The 23,105-nt window shown below is 41.0% G+C and overlaps 2 protein-coding genes across 4 annotated transcripts in view; one reads left to right on the top strand and one right to left on the bottom strand.

The window, feature by feature from the left end:
* Positions 1-23,105, bottom strand: part of LOC129745562 (transcription factor hamlet) — a 339,108-nt gene that overhangs the window by 95,116 nt on the left and 220,887 nt on the right. For all 3 annotated transcript variants that reach the window (XM_055738699.1, XM_055738701.1, XM_055738702.1), the window contains exons 2-3: positions 8,958-9,172; positions 8,541-8,714 (exon numbers count right to left, since the gene is read on the bottom strand). In XM_055738699.1, the coding sequence (XP_055594674.1) occupies positions 8,541-8,714; positions 8,958-9,172 (389 nt within the window). The remainder of the gene's footprint in view (positions 1-8,540; positions 8,715-8,957; positions 9,173-23,105) is intronic.
* LOC129745563 (uncharacterized) lies at positions 19,122-22,956 on the top strand. Its single transcript, XM_055738703.1, has 2 exons — positions 19,122-22,477; positions 22,545-22,956. The coding sequence occupies exon 1, from the start codon at positions 19,251-19,253 to the stop codon at positions 22,095-22,097; it is 2,847 nt and encodes a 948-aa protein (XP_055594678.1). The 5' UTR covers positions 19,122-19,250; the 3' UTR covers positions 22,098-22,477; positions 22,545-22,956.

Below are 23,105 nucleotides of genomic sequence, written 5' to 3' on the forward strand. Positions count from 1 at the left end.
TGCGACAACTGGGAGAACCCACCGATTCATGGAGCACCATTCTCGAGCACCTTTTATGTTTACGTCTTGATGACTGCACCCTAAAGGCTTGGGAAGATTTCGCAAGCACCGTCGAAAACCCGGATTATCCCTGCCTAATAGATTTCTTGCACCGTCGTATAAGAGTCCTCGAATCAATGTCAGTCAACCACAATTCTGTTTATCAATCTTCCAACATCCAACATGCTTCTAGAAATTCAACATTCGCTCGAACATCGAATCACGCTGCTGCTGAAATCCCTACTTATCATTGCTATGCATGTAATGAACAACACCTGCTGACCCACTGCCCACGATTCAACAACATGAATGCCCACGAACGCTTAACTGTCATCAACCTTCATCACCTGTGCCAAAATTGCTTTCGTCATGGTCACCTCGCCAGAAATTGCCGATCAAAGTTCTCTTGTCGTTTGTGTCAGAAACGTCATCACAGTATGATCCATTCCGCCTTGTTTACCAACACGCCACAAACAGCAAATCCAACCGTAATGCATCCCGTTCCATTTGAAAGTGAAGACGTTATTATCACCGACCCTGAAACTACTTCGACCAATTCCGCGGTTCAAACCACCAACTCCGCTGTTCAAATTAGCAACTCCGCCCCAGTTTGCAACTCCAATGTACTGCTTTCAACGGTTAGTCTATTGATCCTTGATTCTAATGGAAAGGCACACCCGGCTCGAGCGATGCTCGATAGCGGCTCCCAATCCAACATAATAAGCGAAAGATTATCACAACTACTACGCTTGAAAAGAGAAAACGTCAGTATTCCAATGTATGGTATCGGTGAATCGACGTCAAATGTGCGACATTCAGTGAAAACAACTATTCGATCACGTACTAACAGATATGAACTGAAAGCCAACTTCTTAGTTATGCCCCGGATAACCATTGATTTGCCCAGCACCAGCTTTTCCACCCTCAATTGGAAGTTACCCAAAAATCTGAATATGGCCGACCCGGAATTCAACAAAACTGGTCCCATTGATATTTTGCTAGGGGCCGAACACTTTTTCACCATAGTCAACCCCGGAAACAAAATACAAACAGAAGGACACCCTACTCTTATAAATAGTCTATTTGGCTGGATCGTTAGTGGCCGTCATCAGTCTCAATTGGTCAATCAAACTACGACTTGTCATGTTGCTGTATCCGATTCGTTGCTTGAAGCGCTTGAAAGATTCTGGAAGGTTGAAGAAGTTATCGAACGGCCAGAATATTCCCCTAAGGAAAGGAAATGTGAAGCTCATTATGCGTCAAATGTGTCCAGGAATTCTGAAGGCAGATATATTGTACGTCTTCCCCGCAATGAAAATTTCGACCAAGTTCTCGGTGACTCGAAGCACATCGCTCTCCGTCGTTTTCAATTACTTGAGAAAAGATTTGCTGTTGATTCAAGTTTAAAGCTACAATACCATGAGTTTTTATCGGAATATTTGAGTTTGGGACATATGAGACTAGTATCGCCGTCCGAAAATGAGCCAGAACAAGTCTGCTACTTACCACACCACCCTGTTTTTAAAGAATCCAGCACTACCACAAAAATTCGAGTGGTTTTTGATGGATCAGCTAAAACTTCAACGGGAAACTCTTTAAATGATGCGTTAACAATAGGCCCTACCATTCAAGAAGAGCTTTTGTCGTTGGTTCTCAGATTTAGAAAGTATCCGATTGCGCTTGTGGGCGATATTGCTAAAATGTACAGACAAATACTCGTCCACCCTAAAGACACCGCCTTACAACGGATTTATTGGCGCTTTCATCCCGATGAACCTATATCGACGTATGAGCTACAAACCGTGACCTACGGACTCACCCCATCATCCTTTCTAGCCACCAGAACGCTTCATCAACTGGCTTTAGATGAAGGTGAAAATTATCCTCTTGGTAGTACGGCATTGAAAAATGACTTCTATATGGATGATTATATAGGGGGAGCGCAAACTTTGGAAGATGCCATCGAAACCAGATGCCAGCTAGACAACTTGATGGCCAAGGGCGGGTTTCAGTTGCGGAAATATACTTCCAATAATCTTAAGGTTCTTGAGGGATTGGAGGAAGAGCGTATCGGAACTAAATCGACATTGCACTTTGACCCCGAAGAAGCAGTCAAAACACTGGGCATCGGTTGGGAGCCCGGATCAGATCAACTACGTTTTGATTGTACATTGGCAATAACAACAGGATCACCAACAAAACGGTCCATACTGTCGGCGATATCGAAGCATTTTGACCCCCTTGGGCTAACTGGTCCAGTTGTAATTCGCGCAAAGATGATGCTGCAGGAATTGTGGCAGGAGCCTTGTGGATGGGACGATCAGGTGCCTGATAAGATCCGAACAAAATGGGACCATTATTGTGTAGAGTTACCAAAAATCTTCAACTACAAGGTCGATCGCTACGTTTTTCTACCGCAAGCTATTATCCAACTACACACGTTTTCCGACGCATCCGAGCTAGCGTATGGTGCGTGCACCTATGCTCGATCCATCGATCCCACTGGTCGCATTAAAGTTTGTTTGATTGCATCAAAATCTCGAGTGACCCCATTAAAAAGGATGTCGATACCACGATTAGAGCTTAGCGCAGCATTAGTTGGAGCACGCCTACACAGAAAAATCAATAATGCCATGAAGTTATCGGTTTCATCATCCTTCTTTTGGTCTGATTCAACGGTTACACTTGCTTGGTTGCGATCCACCCCAGGAACATGGCAAACCTTCGTTGCGAACCGAGTAGCAGAAATACAAGATCTTAGCAATGGAGCCATATGGAACCACGTATGTGGTAGTCAAAATCCTGCTGACTTAGTTTCGAGAGGGACGTCCATTGAAGAGTTTTTGATAAGCGATTTATGGCGTTATGGCCCGAATTGGTTAAAGTCTCCAGAATGCGAATGGCCTTCGTCTAACAAGCCTGATCAAGATGATCTTATTCCTGAGCGGCGTAAAACGGTGGCGGCCGTCCAAACAACATCGGCAGTGAATCCATTTTTTCACGATCAAGGTTCCTACTTGCGTCTGTCACGTGTGGTGGCTTACTGTTTGCGGTTTGCTGAAGCGTGTCGAAAAAAGAAGTCCCAAGATAAATCTGCAAGGGTAAGCAGAAATATTAATGCTCTCACCATTATCGAAATAGTCCGAGCTCGAAAATGTTTAGCTCGATTGGCTCAAGAGGATAGACTGAAAGCAGAATTGAGAGAACTGAGAAAGGGAAACCCCGTATCGAAGCAGTCCCCCTTGCGTCTTCTTAGCCCGTTCCTCGATTCTGAAGGTATTATAAGGGTAGGAGGTAGAATGAGACATTCACAGCAGCCTTTCCATATCAAACACCCCATCCTACTCCCCAGTTCCCATCCATACACACGGTTAGTTGCACGGTACTTTCATTTAAAATTGTTCCACGGTGGCGGCCGTGTGAGCCTGGCAGCGATGAGAGACGAGTATTGGCCAATCGACGGACGCAGATTGATTCGAGGAATAGTATGGAACTGCTTTCGCTGCAGACGTGCTGCACCAGTCCCGGGTAAACAAAAAACTGGTCAACTTCCCATCGAAAGAATCACAGCTAGTAGACCGTTCACCTTTACTGGCGTTGATTATGCTGGCCCGGTTTACTTAAAACCCCCTCATAGAAAAGCAGCAGCTCCTAAGGCTTACATCAGCGTTTTTGTTTGTTTCGCGACAAAAGCCGTGCATATAGAACTTGTCGCTGATCTCTCTACAAACGCTTTTCTTAATGCACTTCGCAGATTTATTGCGAGGCGTGGCTCTCCCACGCAAATTTATTCCGATCAAGGTAAAAATTTCCAAGGCGCTAGAAATGATCTTCGAGAACTGTTTGAAATGCTGACGGAAAAGGAGAGCATTGAACATATTTCTAACAGTTGCACGACCATTGGCATCCAGTGGCGCATGATTCCTCCCCGTTCTCCTCATTTCGGCGGCCTTTGGGAGGCGGCAGTCAAGGTGGCGAAAAAGCATTTATTTAAACAGCTCGGCAGCTCATCGTTAAGTTTCGAGGATATGGCTACGGTTTTGGCGCAGATTGAGGCCTGCATGAATTCTCGCCCGCTTACACCGATGACGGAAAGTCCTGATGATCTAGCAATTCTTACACCAGGGCATTTTCTTATTGGGATGTCAATGTCATCTCTCCCGGATCCTGATGTCACACATATCCCTGCCAACAAGCTGGATCATTACCATCGATTGCAGGAGTACGTTCAGCAGTTTTGGCATCAATGGAAGCGTGAATACCTACAGGAACTACAGAAAGAAAGCCGCCGCACCATACCAAACACCGAATTCCAAGTCGGGCGTATGGTTGTTATTGTCGACGACTTCCTGGCACCCGTGAAGTGGCCCTTGGGACGTATCATCAAAACCATTCCTGGGAAAGACGGCTTACCAAGAGTCGTACAACTGCGAACGAGCAAAGGAATCACGGAACGAGCAATCACTAAAATATGCATGCTGCCCTACGAAAGTGAGATGCAACCAGAAAGATTTAGTTCGGAAATTTAGAAAAATTCGATTCAATTAAGATAGATGGTAGGAGAATTTCCGCACACTATTTGTTTGTTTATGTTTAGATTGTTATGGTTTGTCAGAGATACATGTTTAGCTAAGTTTAGTTGTAGTGAAATCTCACAATTTCAGGTGGCGGCAATGAATATTCTTAACGAAGTGTGTATTTATAGCTTCGCATAACTCAACTTTTCTATTACCTCTCTAGCAATGAGAGAGAGAGTATTTAGAGTAGCGAGAAGGAAAGGCTGTCAGTTTAGCCTCTGTAGGTTTGAAGCTAGGATAAGGCATTGGAATTAAACTACTTGTTCTTAAACCGCCAATAAAGCCAGTCATTATTTCGCCAACTTTGTCTACGAAATTTGTAACTGAAAGTTTTACGAAGTGAATATATTATCGGTTGCTGCCGGAAATTAACCCGTTCAAGTATTTTAAAAATTTGAATTCCGAAACAACGAGCCTGATCCTACAATCATATTCCTCTAATCTAAACCTAGAAATCTAAAGTTTATATTGACATAATAAATAAAAATTTTGAGAACACGTATAAAATTGAAAAAATCTGTGAAACTTGTGAATATTCCTAAAATTCTGTGTTCTTTTACACAGATTCTGTGACGAAAATTTGCTCAAAATTCTGTGAAATTACAGATTATTCTGTGATTTTGGCAACCTTGCTCATGAGGTAGCGTTCGAAGAGCAACGTCTATTCTCGAAAATGTACCAAAAAAAAACTGTATAATTTCTCAGATTTCTCCTCTATACAATGCACAGTAGATTTTTCCGGAAAAGGGGATTCTCTTCATCAGTGGACGTGAACAGGGATGCCAATGTGCCCGATTTTTCAGGATTTTCTTGATTTTTCGAGGCTCAGTCTGACAACCTGATAAGCCATTGTATTTCTCTGATTTTTTAAAATAAGCCTTATTTTGCCTGATTTTTGTGAATGTGATGAAAATAAGGAACTGCATTAAATATCATTCTATTAAAATCCACACTCTTATACAGCTACCATCACGCATCAAACTTGTAGCAAAAGGACAGTTTTCACTAGAAATTTAACACAAAAAACATCCCGTATCCTGATGAATCATTTCACTCGAAACATTTTGTGTGCCTTTAATGCTCCCCAAAACTTCCTTGGAGCACTCTATCCGGTTAATTGTAAAGCCAGTTAACGAGCCAACGAAATTGGCTGTTACATTAAAAAAAAAATCATCAACAGAGACCCCCACATTTTATGACAAATTAATTCCGGGTGAAAAATAGTCTGGCTGTTTGTTGCTACCAATGATTGTGATGATGATGACGATGATGAAAAGTCACTTTTTGCCCCCAAACGCACATGGTTGGTTCGCGCATTTTTGCAAACCCACTCCTTTTTTTTCACATACCTACTCCGAAATGCAAATTAAAATTAAAAAGTTGCAATAAAATTATGATTAAAAATTTACGCTTCAAACGGTTGCCGTAAATGGGATTTTCCACCTCCGGTGCTCCTTCTGTCTCCTTGCAGCGTGCGATGCGAAAATGTTGGGGAAAACCAACGTGCGAGTGAAATTTTTTACAGACGACGACAAAAAAAAAATCGCACACACAAAATTAAGCGAACGCGAGTAAGAGAACCGATTATGAAGGGGGTTAAAAATTTTTCACTAAGCGAAAAAAGTGATGTCGAATGTTGGATTGAGGGGAAAAATTTTAATCCAACATTCATTCCAACATTACTGCACTCTCCTCCTAAGTTGGAAACAGTTGTGAGGATGTGGTCTTTCACCTCGAAGAGCACTACTTTCGCACAACATCAAAGATGGACGAAATCTTTCAACTTTTCGATTGCATACATGTGGGCGGAATTGCTTTTCGAAACTTGGGGATAGTTTCAAGTTTCAATTTTTAACTGCTAATATAAATTGAAGAACACATTAGCCTGCGAAGTCACCAAAACCAATTGAAAACTGAATTCTTTTCTAATGAGTGGTTTTAAATTAGATTTGGTAATCATTATTTGAAATTATATGTCATTTAGCATGCAAAACACCTTTTGCAAGGTTCATACGAAAAAGTATGCCTTTTAAATGTACAATGTATCCTACTCAGGGATGCCAGGTGATTTTGACCAAAATTAGGACACCGCGAAGAAAAAAAAAATTAATTTATGCAAATAACATCCCAGACAGGAAAAACGGCCCGAAATCAGCCCGATTTTTGTCCGTTCATCATCTCGATCGGCCCGAAATTGTGTAAGAAATCGGGTCGAAATTAGTGGAGAATCGCGCAAAAATTAAACATTTTTTCGGACAACGATAATTCGAGCAGCAACCAGTTCGAGCAGATCTAATGTCAAAACAAGCGGATCGTTTCCGAACCGAAACCGAACGCATTTTCGAACGAATTTCGGACTGATCGTACGAATCGAGCATTTCGAATGTCTTCAAATGCATTTCGGACCGAAACCAAACGGATTTTCGTACTGTTTCCGAATAGATTACATGGGTTGCCATTAATTCAGGTTTTTCTTTTCTTTACAAAAATACCAAAAAAAAAAAAACTTATTGAAAACTGCCCGTGTTTTGTTTTGTTCATCGAGCACTGCCAAAAATATGCGTCTGTTTTCGAGTAATCGAGCAGGCGGATGGAATTCGAACCGAAATCGGACCAAATTCACACCGCTGGAATTCGAGTGCCGCCATCTTTGTATTACAACCGGCTCGATTGAGCAAACTTTCCTGACAGGGATGCAGCTCTGCTTAGATTGCATAAATAAAGACAAAATACAGGTATTCAAGACGCCTTAAATTATGCAACTGAAGCGAGAAGAACCTTAGCTAGTCTTAAGTTTGGTATTTAATTACAAATTCGTTTGATTTAACTAATAATTCAGTTATAATTAAGTTTTTTTTGAATCATGACATTGTCCAGACAATTTCTCAAAATCAGGACAATTCAAGCGTTTTTGAAAAATCAGAAAAAATCCTGAAAAGTCAGGACACCTGGCACCTCTTATCCTACTATACATTGAATTGACCCTAAATGTATAAATTAATCGTTTTCTTATGTATATGAACTCTGAAATGACGCTTAATTTTTCCATGAAAGAAATCAGAAGGAAATGTCAAAACATCCGATTCAAATCTCAACATACTAACGGATATGTTGCAAACTTACAAGGACAATTATTGTTTGACTACTTCCTATCCTTTGCCTCGATCCCCCTTCATTCGATTCTCCCAATAGCTTCGCAATTATTTTCCCACCTCCGACATCGGATTATCATCTGATTCATAAAATTATAATGACTACATCAGCTCTCGTCTCTGGCCATGGCAGTCAACCGGCAGCAGCATCAGCGCTAAATCTTCCTGACCAGCTTCCTGGGCTTGGCTTGACGGCGGACCATTAGCAAAGATTGTGCCACCCCAAATCCCGAACCACTTGGAAGCAAAGCTCAAGAATTTGCCCGAGAGGAACCTCAAGATTGTGACGGACTACATTCAACGATCCGAAACGCCCCGGCCAGCCGGCTGCCAACCTCTTCCAGTCATGTGCAAAAACAAAAGAGGGCGCCCAAAATTCATCACACCCTCGTCTTGGCCCGACTCAGCAGGGGGGTGAATTCTTCCGGATTTGCGGTTTTCGGTTGGTTGATCGCCTCCAAGCCAAAGGAGGGGTGCTTGTTGCCAGAATCCGGAACAATTTGGATTTAATTTTCTCCGTTTCGTTTATCTTTTTTTCCGGATCCCATTCCCAACTAAACAAGGGAAGAATCGAGGGTAGAAGCTGTTGCTCCATTCAGTCTTGAACCGAGAATCACCCAACGAATTGGAGGGGTGGGTACAAAAGCAATCGTAACAGACCGCCCACAATCCGTTTGCTTGACTTTGTCTCAACTTCATGGGCACCCCCCGACTAGATTGCGAGAGAGCAAATAAAAAGGTAGAAGTAGGAAAAGACAAACTGTAGACTTACCTCCCGTCGGTCCAGCGACTCCTGGAAAAACTTCCCTAGGAAGGGAACCGGAAACTGGGTGCCCTTGGCGATCGGTTTGCTGGCCAGCACGGTCCCGTTCCGGATGTCCAGGTCCTGCGGCGGTCGCTGAAACCGGGCCATCTGAAGCAGGAACTGTTCGGCACTCTGGAGTTGCTGGAAGGTGAAGGAAAATTTTGAAAAATTAGAAATGGTTGAAAAAATTAAATGCCTTTGTATAGGCAACAAAATTTTCAAATGAAAGTACCAAATTTAAACGCCTTTGTGTAGACTATGAACAATTTGTAGGATAGAAGACAATAAATTAAGACTTTTCACATCTTAAAAATTCTACAAATGGAATAAAATTGGATGGAGGAACCTGAATTTTGTTTTCGGAAATCGGAAAGGATCACTCACCTCCAACCGTTCGTTCTGCATCAGCTTGTCCTTCGCCGTGGGGCTACCGCCTCCGCCGCCGTTCGTTTGGTGGTGGTCCTCCGGATGATGGTGCTGGATGTGATGATTGCCGTGCCGGTATCTCAGATGATTCAACGGGATGACCTGCAGCCCCGAAGGCACTTCCAGACTGGAGGGGACGCCACGCGAAGAGTTCGACTCGTCTCCGCTACTGCCTGTAAAGTTGGAAAACAAAGACCAGTTTTAATCAGCTTGTTGTTGTTCCGATTCACTTTGCGGTTTGGGATGTTCGACAGCAGAAAACCTTGGAATGTTCTCATGAGTAGCTTCATCTAATGCGTCCACTCGAAAACTGATGCTAGTTCCATAAATTGTATTTACATTTACGCGTACCCGGCCCAGAATGTCTCGGGGTGATAAATAATCTTTTCGATTGCGCACGAAGCGTTGAGTCATATGGCTTAGGACGGTCTGTCAGACTGAAAGCGTTAAAATCGCTTCTGGAGTGAACTCGGTACGAGTTGAGAAAAATCTTCAGAAAAATAAGATAAATTCGTAGATTGAGCTCAGCTGCTAGAAGGTGGTTTGCGTCATTGCCCTAAGAACCAGTTTCAACCGATGGTTCAATTTATCAATCCTCGAATAAAAAATTATCTTAACCAAGTTATTACAATGAGTCGGTTGAAGCTTCTCACACAAAAAAAAAGTTATTGCTCGACTCCCACAACTCAATTAGCCATGTTGTGTAAACACCACTTGAGATCTGGTCGGCCGAGAAGAAAAGCCGATTGTCATCGGAGAATTAGTTTATGACACTCAAATTGAAAAGATGAAGTCAACTGATTATCGAGCGCACTTCAATCTTGGCCGACCCGAGAAATTCTTCCGACACAAAAAAAACTCGAGGGGAACCAATCTTAAAGTCTCAGATCAGTTGCTCCGAAACTGCCCAAAAGCGCTTGACTGCTTAAGCGCGCGCGTCAAATCTGCGTATCACTTTCCATTTCCATCCAAATGACAGATTTTTCATCCGAAAAACAACAAACAACAACCCGTGCCGAAACCGTGAAACCTAAGCCGATCCCGGCACAAACTCATTCTTCGGAAGGCGAAAATCCCATTCAAATTGCAACGATTTAATAAACTAATTTTATTCTAATTGCGAGCCGGCCGCTGCTGACAAACAAAAGGGGTGAGCACCCAAGTTTGCGTTTGAGCGAAGATTAAGTCGACAAGCTCCTAAGGCTGAATCTTGCTACCAGCCGGAATTTGGAAGGGAGAAACGAGAAACCACTTTCCGAGGAAAATCGGGGTCTTAAAACCAGAAAAAATCACACCAAACTGTAACTAATACGACGTTTATCAACCCAAAACGAGGAAGAAAAGCAAATAAAAACATCGGTAAACACTCTTGAGACACCCAGAGCCATTCTGCGCCCAATCAAAGACCCGAAGGCAGCCGAAATTTGCGGAACCAGTTGTTTCAATCAGCTTGCTTTTTATTCTCGTTAAGAAGAAGAACGGGAAAGGGTAGCTCCCGACGTTTGGGTTTGTAATTTCATCCCGGGTTCCGTGTTCCGCAAATCGGAAACCACCCCGGAGGATGCCAATTTGCCAAGCGAAAGCGAAAGTCTCTTCTTTATGTACATACATAATCCCCGGCTCTGTGATGAGTCCGGGATTCGAAAAGCCAGGAAGATGTCAAACATTTTGATGATCAAATCGCACCTGAAGGAGTCCAATTTCGTTTGGGTAGTTTTTTTTGCGATACTCTTCCTTCGATTGTTGTTAATAGATTTGCCAAACGTAAGCTTACTATTGGGACCCATCGAACGGATCTGATCTGTTGGCAAAATCGATTGACGGATATAGGTCTGGAAGGATGAAAATAGGCTGGATTCATGACTGTTTTTTTCACCGGGCAGATGTGACAAGGAGCAGCTGAAATGTGGTGTTTCTTTCTTCGAGAAAAATGTGCTCCAGATAACCCGTTTGCCCTGAAAGATAATCTTCTTATTTTGGGCGATTTCGAAATAACGGTTTCTTGCACTTTGATTCCGGAATTTGGAATAATAACTGTTGTTATGAATTACCAGTTCCACATTTAGAAGCATCCAAACGGTATGGAAACTTTTGAGTCCGGTGATTGAAATGGTATAAAAAAATTCAAAAATAAGAATTAGGTTGAAAACATTCTCATTAACTTTCAAACAAGAAAATAAAAAATAAAGAGATAAATATAAACGCCATTGTATAGTCAACAGAATTTTCATATCCGAAGATCAGGATCGTATCCAGCTTTTGTAGGACAGTAATTATTTTAAATTTCATTTGTTAAGTCATATTTTTGTTTGTACCTATCTTTCTGAGAGTCTGTAGATAAAATCGATAGCTGAAATTGTGGAGTGTGATTTTTTTTTTTGAGCATGGCGACCGTCATAAATTCGGTGCTGCACGTCGGAACTGCAGATAATCCACTAAGTAAGGGTAGAATTTTTGACGGTCGCCATGTTATAAAAGGTGCATGCTAGTGCTAAATGTACGAAAAGGTTGTTACTTACAGATCAACTTCAACTTGTCAGTTTCAAATGACATTTGATTAATAATGTCTGATTCAAAAAAAAAAAAATCGGTATTTTCGTAGCTAACAGATATCGCTCTTCATCGGCCGATACCAATAACAAATCTTCCTCTCTGGAGGTCCAAATCGTTTCAAGGCAGAAACACATCGGTAAACCAACAAAACCAAACAGATTATGGCTTTATTGTTCTGCTATTAAGTTTAAGATTTAGGCCAACTATCATGGCTCATTTTAACAACTTTACGCCAAAAACAGCACTTTCCGGTGCAGCTCAACTCAAGTTTGTTTGTCATCATTGATTGCATCGTTGCCGAAGGGAATAAAAGGAAACAACCATCGCTCGTCGGAAACCGACTGCCAAATTATCATTCAGTATCAGTGAGCCGCATCGTTTCCTTTTGCGGGCTCTTCTTCCTCCTGCTTAAAAATACCTTTCCTCCAAGCAAATAAAACCATCCATAGATGATCGTTTTATTGTACCTTTGAATGGCCCCTCAGATAGGTTTTAAGAAAGACAAAAAAAATCAACACACACCCAAGAACAAAGGAAAACCATCGGATGAGACCGAACTTGCTCCGATTTCAGGATCTCGAAGTTTGGAACCTGCTTCCTCGATCGGGATCTTTTTTTCGCCTTAAGAAACCGAAAAGAGGAAGTCCTGGTCCCGAAGTGAGACCAGCTAATGTCCACGCAGATGAAGATGGTACCATTTTTAGGGATTTTTTTCCTTCAAATATTTCGTTTAATACCCCGCAAGACCAGCAGCACCACAGACAATGGGCAACGACTTCCGATTGTGTGATTTATCTCCGCGATTGAATCATCCTGCCTCCGCCTGCCTGCTGATGGAGAACATCTCGGATTTCATGAATGGAATTTTTGTCCAACTTTATGAATGAGTTTGTGAAATGAGGCAAGAACGCTCCAGTTTACGCGAAACGTGTGAATCCACTTTGGATCGAGTTTTCATTCCGGGGATTTTGTCTCAGGTTAAAAAGGGTTTGCTATCTGATGCTACAAATCGAGGATCAACGTGATCTAAAACTGGCTGGAGGCAAACGACTTGTATCTCGGTAAAAAAGAAAGCTTGGGAATGTGAAGGACGTTTAGCTATGCATGATACCATTGGATCGGAGCAAACAAAACTTGTTCAAGTGCCTTGTCTTGTAAGTAATCTCTTGAATATGACGAAAACTTAATGATATTCTAATAAACAAAACTTACAGCTCAATCATATGTACCCAAGAAATAGATTGACGCCAACAGATTTGGGAAGAAAGACACACAAGACACAAGACTTCTACAACATTTGCTCGTTTAACCACCGATTTAAAACAAATTTTGAGAGCACATTGAAACGATATTTTCGTTATGCTTCCAACATTTCTTGAATCTGTCAGGCTTAAGGAGGTATCAAATACGTTCAGTGACACTAAAATTTCGAATTCATCAAAAAAACTGTGCTACCTCAAAAACAAAATGGGACCCAAATTCTGTCATTTTACCACTTTTACTCTGGCAATGATACTGAATTTTGCTCAAACGACATGATAGCAAAAGTTGTCCTTATTTGCTCTCAGTTCGATTGCAATTCAAACACTTTAATAGCCCTGATTTTTTTCGCAGTAAAATAATATTTAATACCTATATTTATGCTACCTTTTTTTTTCATTTTTCTGACCTGAAACTTTTATGATGCCTGATTTTGCTGTTTTTGGAAAATCAACACCTGATCGTGCCATCATTTTGCTATTAATGCTTCACTTAGGTATTGGTTTGGTATAATTTATTTCAACATTTTACTACTTTGATGGAACCTCATTTTTGCATCGGGGGAAAAAAACCCCAAATAATGCTATAATTTTGCCATTGATAGCTCAGATTGGTTATTGTTTGCTATCGATTAAGGCATCGGTGTCGACTCGAGCTAAAGTTAACCTTTTTTATTTTTAAAAGTTCATGCTTAAATCTTCAGGTGGCATGTTCTGTCAAAATATTTATAGGCAACAATTTCAATCGCTGATTCAATAAAAATGCTCATCAAATACCTTCTAGAAGTTGTCTACTAAATCTACAGTGAGTTTTTTGTTTCAGAAAGAAATGTACCTTGGAGAAAATTTATCCTTGAAAATAAAGTTTCGAATGGAATATTTCGATTCATAACAAGTTTTACTAAAGTAATCGCCCAGTCTGCTGTTGGGATGGGATTTACCTACGTGATAAATAATTTTGAATTTTCGTTTAAAATGTTCGTAAGTCATTTTAATTTTTCAGTTCACAATTTGATTTTTTTTAACATTTCCTTGAAAATTTTTAACGAAAAGTGAGGGACTGTATTATCCGGAGGGTACCTCGTGGATTTTACCAAGACTAAATGTAATCCAGTAGAATTTATCTAAAAGAGAATAACTGAAAGATTAAAAAACTTTAGAAAATGCAATAGTTGTATTTATTGTTATGCTGACAAACCAAAAAAAAAACAATTTTTTTTCATCAATATACAGACCAGTGCGAAGGTTCAAATTTTACATTCTTATAGATAGATTTTCAATGAATCTTTTTTAATGCTCAAAATCACCTGTATTGCATTTACCAATTATTAAATTAGGTTATGTTTTGTTGTGGAACATTCTTATAGGTTCATGCTCAAAATTCGTTGAAGTTTTTATAGCTGACAAATAATTATTATTTGATTAAGGGCTGTTCTAAAAATGGTCAAAATAAACGAGTTATATTTTTGGTAATTCCCAAGGACCGAACAACATTTCTATATTGTTTAAAATTTATGATTACGATAAAGCCTGCAGACTGCCATTGAATATTTCTGGTGGTGAAATCGGTTTCGATGTTTATTTGAAAATCTGCTGCAATCAGCTAAGAAGACTTTAATTTATCGCCTAAACAACTGAGTTAAATGACTTGTTTTACTAAATTTATAATCGAAAGCAGGCAGCGAATTGCGAACTTTACAAAAGAGTACGCCCTGTCATGAAGTGACGATTAATCTTAGTCATAATTCACAACCTCGCTTTAATATGTTCGTCTCTCACAAAATTAGACTAATAACTGGTTTGTGGTTTTGTTTGCACTTTCAAGCTTCTATATCAATATTGCCACATATTTGTTTTATTTGTGTTTGATAACTCTTATTTTGTATCTGTAAATTCTTCATCTCATCTCCACTATTTCTCGATCGAAAAAGAGTAAAGGGTGTTCCACGTCAAATTACATCACAGAAAATTCGCTGTATAAATGTCCTTATTGACCGATTTTGTTCAAACTTTCAGACGATAAACTTCAAATCATTTGTGAACTTTTGGTATATTTACTGTTTTCTAGTTCAATATTGGGCCCAATTATACTCAAATGATTTTGTGCAACTTCGAGAAGCACCTTCTCCTAAACTAAGGTTGCCAGATTGCACGGTTTTTTTTCAATTTTCTTATCTTGATTTTTGTTTAGTAATTTCTGGGGTTTGAGAAAAAATTTACGTATATTGCCCGGATTTTTGGTCGTCAATTTAGAAATGAAATGTCCGGATTTTGCCAGGTTCTTAAAGAAAATTGCTCGAAATTGACATTTCTAGCGCAACATTTAAAAAGGGCGAAAGTAGCAGTTAGCTCGAAACGAGAAAAACGCGTTTGAAAATTCGGAACACCTATTCAAATCCTATTTATAAAATCGACCACTTTTTGTTCAACAAAATCAAAAAATGTGCATTATATTTACTTATTGTTCGATGGTTATCAAGAACTTTAACTTTTTTCGCGTAATTTCAGAGATTTTCGAGTTTCGCCCTATTATTGTTTTCGATTTCAGTTACGCCTGCAAGTTTCGCACAATTGATCGGCCGTTTTAGTTTTGGTTTTGAAGTTACGCCCATTCATCCTACACGCAAAAACTAATTAGGCCGTTTTGTCACACACGGTCAACTCAGTTACGCCTTTTGGCTCTACACGAATAGAAAAATTCACTCCATTTTAAATAGGCGTAACTTCACGTTCCAACGGAAATGCATCAACAGGAAGTTTCGCCCAATTGAATTTTATAAATTTTTTGAAAGTTTTAAGTTATTTTAAGATGAAATCGCGTTTGATAGGTAAAGTGCAACCGGGTGCATCCGGAATGACCGTTAACTCGATTTGTTTACATTTGGCAGTTTCGTCCTTTTGAAATGTTACGCTAGATTTTTGAGATGCTCACAGATTCTCTGCTTCAAAACAGCTCAGTATTTTTCAATATCAATCTCATATCTCTTCAGGACATCCTTTGAAAAGTAGAACGAATGAAAATAGATCGAAATGGTGCGGTGCAGTTGTTTGTCCTACAGCTTAGTTTAAACATTTATCTGACCGAAAAATGGAAAACCAACTGATAAAGTTATATTTTCGATGCATCGGGATTTTGCTGAAAAGCAACAACATTATCAGACCATTTTGTGTTTATATCTTAAGTTTCTGATGCCACGAATTTGTACAGTTATTAAGACAATTCCAAAATGGTACTATTGATGAAAAACGGTCCAGAAGTTTGGAGATGTAGCAAAAACTGTAAACCGTTTTTTTTTTGGAAATAATAATTTTCAATCATAACTTTGCTGAAATCACTTGAAAATACTAGTTACAAGGACTGAATGATGAAAAATTATATTTTGGTATTAGTATATCATTAGCCATCAAGCCATCAATCATCAAGTTGAGTATTTTTCTGAAGTTTCTGAAGTCTCTAGTTTTTCAAACTTTTAAAATTCAGAAAATATAAAAAATACATTGTAAACAATACACTTTCTGCTATCTCTATGCACATTTTCAAGCAAAAATACGCAATGGGAGATTTTCTACAGCGTTTGCAAAGAGATGCAATTTGATGTGTGACACTTTTTACATGTACTCTTTAAAGATTACGTATGGTATCCTCAGTCTAGAGCCATGTTTTTGCTAAAAAAAACCTGACATTTGTTTTGTTTTGTTTTTTTTTTCATTTCATGTTTAATATTTAGTTTCAATGGAATATTTTTCATATCTACATAAGGTAAGAAATCATCTTTCTGCAATAGCAAAAAAACTGAAATTCAGCAAAAAATTATCAACAGCAAAAAAAGGAAAACTAAGAAAAAAATAAGGTAATAAAAGTCCAATCAGGCTCAGGCTATTATAAAACTCTTCTCCTATACGCCACTCCTCCTCCCTTCGATTTTCCCAAAATTTCCGTTTGAGTTAATTTTTTGAAAATTTTGGTGACTTCTCCGAAAATTCAAAGAATGGAATTCGCTCTTTCCAACTGTAGAAAATTGGAGTTTGTCACTATTGCATTCGAGATTTTTTTATCTAAAATAAACGATTTTTCAAATTTGTTTAATGTATATTGTATGTAATTTTATTGCATGCCAACTTTTCTTCGATTTGTTCCAATTTTCTGAAAATTTGGATTATTTTTTATAAGCACAAATTTCTTAAATGGAATTTTAATTGTTTTCCCAAGTTTCCTCGAAAGCAACAGCGGATGTAAATAAAAATCCATCAATCATTGTTTTTATCAAAATCAATTTTTGGTTTTGTTGCACTTTTATTGAAGCAAACTTGTAACGAACTTTGCTAACATGGCATGATAGTAAGATTTTTGTTATTCAGAATTTCACCACTTTCGAGCACCAGAATTTGCTATCATTCTGGAGTCATTTTGCTATTTTATTACAATTAAAATACTTTAATGATGCCTAGTTTTATTTTTCTGTCTTATTAATCGTACTCTAAAATATTCTAACATGTTAGCCTCAGGTACGATTTCTAGAAAACAAACAAATTCAATAGCCAAAAAATCCTTTCTCTCTGGTTTTGATACCTCACTTTGGTTACAATTAGCTATCGCAAAGACGTCAAATTCTGCTGAGGTAATTTGAATCAGCGCTCCCATATTGGTCAAAATGAGCTCAAAAATTACTCGAAAAATGTGAATTTTGTTGCCACAATACAAATGCTTGTGTCAAACTTACATATTTTACAATAATTATCGAAGACTGGATTGTGTAAAAAAATTTAATTTCAGAAACCAATAAACCCTTAAACAATTATTCAAAAAACCTTTTTGAAAACATATACAAAGAGGACATTCAATCATTTTTGAGCAAAATCAACGGATTAAATTTTGTCCAAAAAAAATTCCTTGAACTCGTTTTTTTTTAATGTAAATGTATGTAAATAAAATTCTGAAAATCCGAAAAATCATCAAATATAGTTTGTTATATGAAAAATTGTTTGGCATAATTAACTCAAAATCGATCATTTTGTCACTTACATCCCTTTGGCTCTGAGGACCTCAATTTATCTAGGTTATTGCTAGTGATCGGTACTGTACCGATCAGGAAATAGCATCTAAGTTTTTGTTTGTAATATGTGTCTAGTTTTATGTTCACTTGACACTTTAATCCATTTGCTCGCAAACACCACTTTCTGTACACGTACCCTAGCATTAATATGTACTCTCTCGCAACATAAGAACTTTCGCCGAGAGAGACTCACACAATAGAATGTAAGCCATTTTAGTTGTTAGAATAGAAAATAACATTGAATCGAACGCACGGATCTTTCACTTCGTTCCAATAAAGTACTTATCTAAAGTCCAACCAAGCGACTTATCTCAAGTTTATCCGAAATCGGGTCTAGTTAAGTGGTGGCAAAATAGTTGCATCAAGTTGCACCGTGATACCCATACAAAGTACACCGAAGTGCAAACAAAATTCTTCCCCCATCGGGTGAATCAGCTGCTGTGTGTTAAGTGTAGGCGACTTACCCGGATTCCTGCTGCTAGTGGATGCCGTCGACTTAGAGACGGGAAGAAAACCCTCGAATTCCGAACCCCCCATCGGCCGAGCCCGAACATTTGGTCCTTCGAAGCCGGATTCGAGGACAGGAAGCTCATCTGGACCAGCAGAGGAGATCATCAATCGCCATCTTCCGAGCGCCCTAGCAGTTGTGGTTTGTAGCAAATCCACACCCAAGGTAGGCCAACTTGTGATTTTCTCACCGTGGACAAACTATTACGGCCTAATTATTCACTTGGCCAGCGAAAATCGCACCGATATCACTATACAAATTGTTCGATACGGCACTTACAATAGAATTTGATGATTGATTGTGGATCAAAACAAACTGCGAATTACACTTCAGTACAAAAGTTTTACAACACAGTACAGTGCAAAAGTTTAGAAACAAGTAAAAATTAAATAACTTTTTTTTACGAAATTGCATTTTGTGACTAAAAGTCAGTTCTACGGCGAATTGCAAGTGCATTTAGGGTGGTGCACTTTACAGTGTCGGTCAAAATTATATCGGCACTTACAAATTTGAAAGTTTTTGGAAAAATTGGAATTCACTTCCAGTGGTCACTGAGACACTGTGAAGCATTATAGCGAGACCCATAGAGGCAAGTGGCTAGACAACAGTATCGTACAAAAGTATAGCGTCACTTAAAAAATTGGATTTTTGGAAAAAATCAAAATCCCTTTGCCTGTTTATTTTGTGGCGATTGTAACATTGCTGGGTTACGTAAATACAAGTTGCTGACTACAGTACCGCTCAAAAGGATAGCAACATACACTAAATAAAAATATTTTGGCGATTTTTATTTATAAAACACATCCGAAAAGTCAATCATTGGTGGCATTTACGGTCGTTTTGGTGTTTTTAAGTGTGATTTGAGTGGTGTTGAGTGATGGCTAGCAAGGCGGAGAAAAAGTTAGCAGCGGACCTTCTGACGAGACGACGAGCGTGTGCTGAACGAGATGTGGTGGAGAAGTTCGTAGCGGATTTCACCTATGAACGGGATTGTTGCCAGGTTGCGGTACGTTTGGAGGCGCTCAACAAGTGCAACGAACTCTTCTTGAACGTGCAGAACGACATCGAGATGGGTGACAGCGAAGAACGGTTTGAAACACACCTGGAATTCCGTGCTGATTTTGAGGATCGATTCTGCAGGGCGAAGGGTTTTTTGCTGTCCAAACTGGAGAGTAGGGAGCATCCGTTGAGTTCGACGATCATCCACGCATCGGCTTCTCATAGCATGTCTTCCAGCTTTCATCATCGTCTGCCAAAAATCGATTTGCCGAAGTTTAGTGGAGATGAATCGCGCTGGATCTCATTCCGTGATAACTTTCTCTCGATGATCCACTGCAACGAGGACATACCGATCGTCAACAAGCTGCAGTATCTGTTGCAGTCGTTGGAAGGAGAGGCAAGAAAACCGTTCGAGTCTGTGGATATCCAAGCCGATAATTATTCGTCGACGTGGGACGCGCTTAAGAAGCGTTACGATAACAAGCGATTCCTCAGAAAGGAGCTGTTTCGAGGCCTGTACAACCTTCCACCGATCCAGTATGAGTCAGCCCAAGACCTCAACACACTGGTTGATGATTTCCAGCGACACGTTAAGGCTCTGGGGAAGTTAGGCGAACCGATCGAGCATTGGGACACTCCGCTCATCTTCATCCTGTCAAACAAGTTGGATTCGGCGACGATTCGTGCATGGGAGCAAGATACTCGACAGAAGGACGAGGTGAAATACGACGAGCTCATCGAGTTTCTCATCCACCAGGTCCGGATGTTGAAATCCGTGGACAGCGATCTCCAGCATCGTTCCTCAGTGCCCACCGTTTTCAAGGTGGCCGGACAAATCACGAAGAAACCAGTTCCCATCCGATCTGTCGTGAACACAGCTACGTCCGAAACTCAATCCAGTACTTCGCCATGCCACTGTTGTTTGAGAACACATCCGCTTCACCAATGTCCAGCATTTTCGAACCTATCAAGCTCCCAACGGCGAGAGTTTGTGACACAGCACAGTCTTTGCTGGAATTGCTTTCGCGCAAACCACCGGGCAACATCCTGCAAATCTAAGTTTCTGTGCAGGATTTGTCAAGCAAAACACCACACCATGTTGCACGACCACCAAATATCACATCTAGAGCAACTCTCTACTGAGGAACCACATCCCGTACAAGCGAATCCAGGCCCCAGTAGATTGCTTAGCCCCCCAACAGTAAATCTTTCCGTGCATTCTGATTCAACCGTTCTCTTGGAGACAGTCTCGCTGTTAGTAGTCGACCGATACGGCAGAAAGATCCAAGCACGAGCTCTACTTGATTCTGCAGCGATGTCAAATTTCATCACCAAGAAGCTGGCGAACGAGCTCGCCACCCGTCAAAGTCCCGTGGACATCGCAGTTGCCGGAATTGGAGAGTCAGTCAAGCGTATCAAGCACAAGTTAGCTGCCAAGATCATATCCAGGAACAGCGACTTCTCCACCACACTCGATTTCCTCGTCATGAAGAAGCCAACCTCCCATCTTCCCACATCCCCGATCGATACAACTGCCTGGAAAATGCCAAAGGTTCCATTGGCGGATCCTCAGTTCCACGTTCCAGCAACAATCGACATAATCATCGGTGGAGAATGTTACCACGAGTTCCACACAGGCGTACGCCACTCTCTTGGTGATAATTCTCCGTTTTTGGTGGACACCCTCTTTGGCTGGACAGTTTCTGGCAAAGTGGATTCCAGCTCCACCACCGCACCGCGAGCGTGCTTCCTCTCCACCGTTGATCAAACCCGAGAAACGATCCCTGGGGAGTTCCGGCCAATGGAAACCGCCGATGGGAGCCTGAGAACGGAAGCTGAACCCTCCACCACTCAAATCCACGAAAAAGGATCCGTCGCCCGCCATTCCCGGCCCAATAATCCTAAAACCACCCTTGGAGATTCGAACACGAAGGCCACACAACGTAACTCCACCAGAAATGCACACCACAAAATCCCTGGAAGTCACGCTCAGCCCGGAAAAAGGCACCGCATCGATTCTGTTGACGACAAACCACACTGCTATCTGCCACATCACCCGGTGCTCAAGGAAGCCAGCAAAACCACCAATGAACGCGTGGTATTCGACGCATCCTGTGAGCCCAATTCAAGATACGCGCTCAACGATACGCTGCTCGTCGGTTCCGTCGCTCAACACAGTCAGCTGTCCAACACGCCTTCAAGCGCCGCTAAGGTCAACGACAAAGGAGAAGACGCTGCCTGTGAATCCTGCTGCTACTTTGTCCCTTTAGCCAAGCAGCCGTCAGTTACCTGTCTGGGGTTATGCGCACCTGTCCTGCCAACGGAATTCCGCATACCAAAGCCGCCACGACATCGTTGGAGAACTATTGCTGCTAATCGGTTAACTGCTATCCAGAAGGATACTGATGGGCTCAGTAGGAGACGCGTTCCGGAAGTGCACATCACAGCTAGTGAACTGTCCAGGTATCTACATTCCTCCAACTTCCCCGAAAACCCTGCATGGCAATCGTCGTTATTGGAAAACTGGCCCTGTTCCGCCACCTCACGGCCACTCGATCGCTCTACAAGACTTCATCAAGGTCGAGATGGAGTCATTCAGTCAGCCAAGCGAGATTGTCATCTTATTCACCGCCAGCAGTCAACAGGTCAACGTGACAACCCCCGACAACTAGTACAAGCTACAAAGACCGGTAGAGCACGCCGAACGTGCTCAACGCGCTTATAGAGCGCTAAAAGGTGATTAGCGTTCCTATAACTTTACTCCAACCGTTCGATCTACCGGGTCTTTGTTGCTTACAGATCCATGTTCTACTAATTTCACCCATTTGCGGTATTTTCATCGAGATCAATCTACAAAGACCGGCAGAGCACGCCGAATGTGACTCACTGCGCATGTCGAGCGCTAATAGGTGATTAGCGTTCCAAATTGTCACATTTTCTTGTTCGATCTACCGGTTCTTTGTCGATTACAGATCCTTTCCTACATTATTGCTATATCGTCACCGAGCATTCATCGCCATGCACCAAGCCACGTCAGAAGCCGAATCTTCTAAGACCGGTAGAGCACACCGAACGTTGCTCAACGCGCTAAAGGGGCGCTAACAGGTGATTAGCGTTCCTCTAACCTTACTCTACGCCGTTCGTTCTACCGGGTCTCTTTTGTCGTCCACAGATTCTGCACCAGTGCCTAAGTTGAGACGAAGCAGGTTCCTCGATGTGCGACGTGCCAGTTGTGCCTTCGAATCCAGCCGAAGTAGTGAACAGCTGCCTTTCCGACGCAAAGATGGTTCATGTCGGGTCCAATCGTGTCTCTTGGTCCAACCGTGTACCCTGGCCCAACCGTGTCGCATGGTCCAACCGACTGAGGAGCCCGCAATCAATTGGTCCGAAATTGGTTGAAACAGCAGTTTCAAGGTGGCCGGAATGATCGGTACTGTACCGATCAGGAAATAGCATCTAAGTTTTTGTTTGTAATATGTGTCTAGTTTTATGTTCACTTGACACTTTAATCCATTTGCTCGCAAACACCACTTTCTGTACACGTACCCTAGCATTAATATGTACTCTCTCGCAACATAAGAACTTTCGCCGAGAGAGACTCACACAATAGAATGTAAGCCATTTTAGTTGTTAGAATAGAAAATAACATTGAATCGAACGCACGGATCTTTCACTTCGTTCCAATAAAGTACTTATCTAAAGTCCAACCAAGCGACTTATCTCAAGTTTATCC

Source organism: Uranotaenia lowii, chromosome 2 (genome assembly GCF_029784155.1).
Source record: "Uranotaenia lowii strain MFRU-FL chromosome 2, ASM2978415v1, whole genome shotgun sequence".
Lineage (NCBI taxonomy): Eukaryota > Metazoa > Arthropoda > Insecta > Diptera > Culicidae > Uranotaenia > Uranotaenia lowii.

Coding starts and splice junctions, on each gene's coding strand:
- LOC129745563 (XM_055738703.1), top strand. CDS start 19,251: ATGGCTAGCAAGGCGGAGAAAAAGTTAGCAGCGGACCTTCTGACGAGA.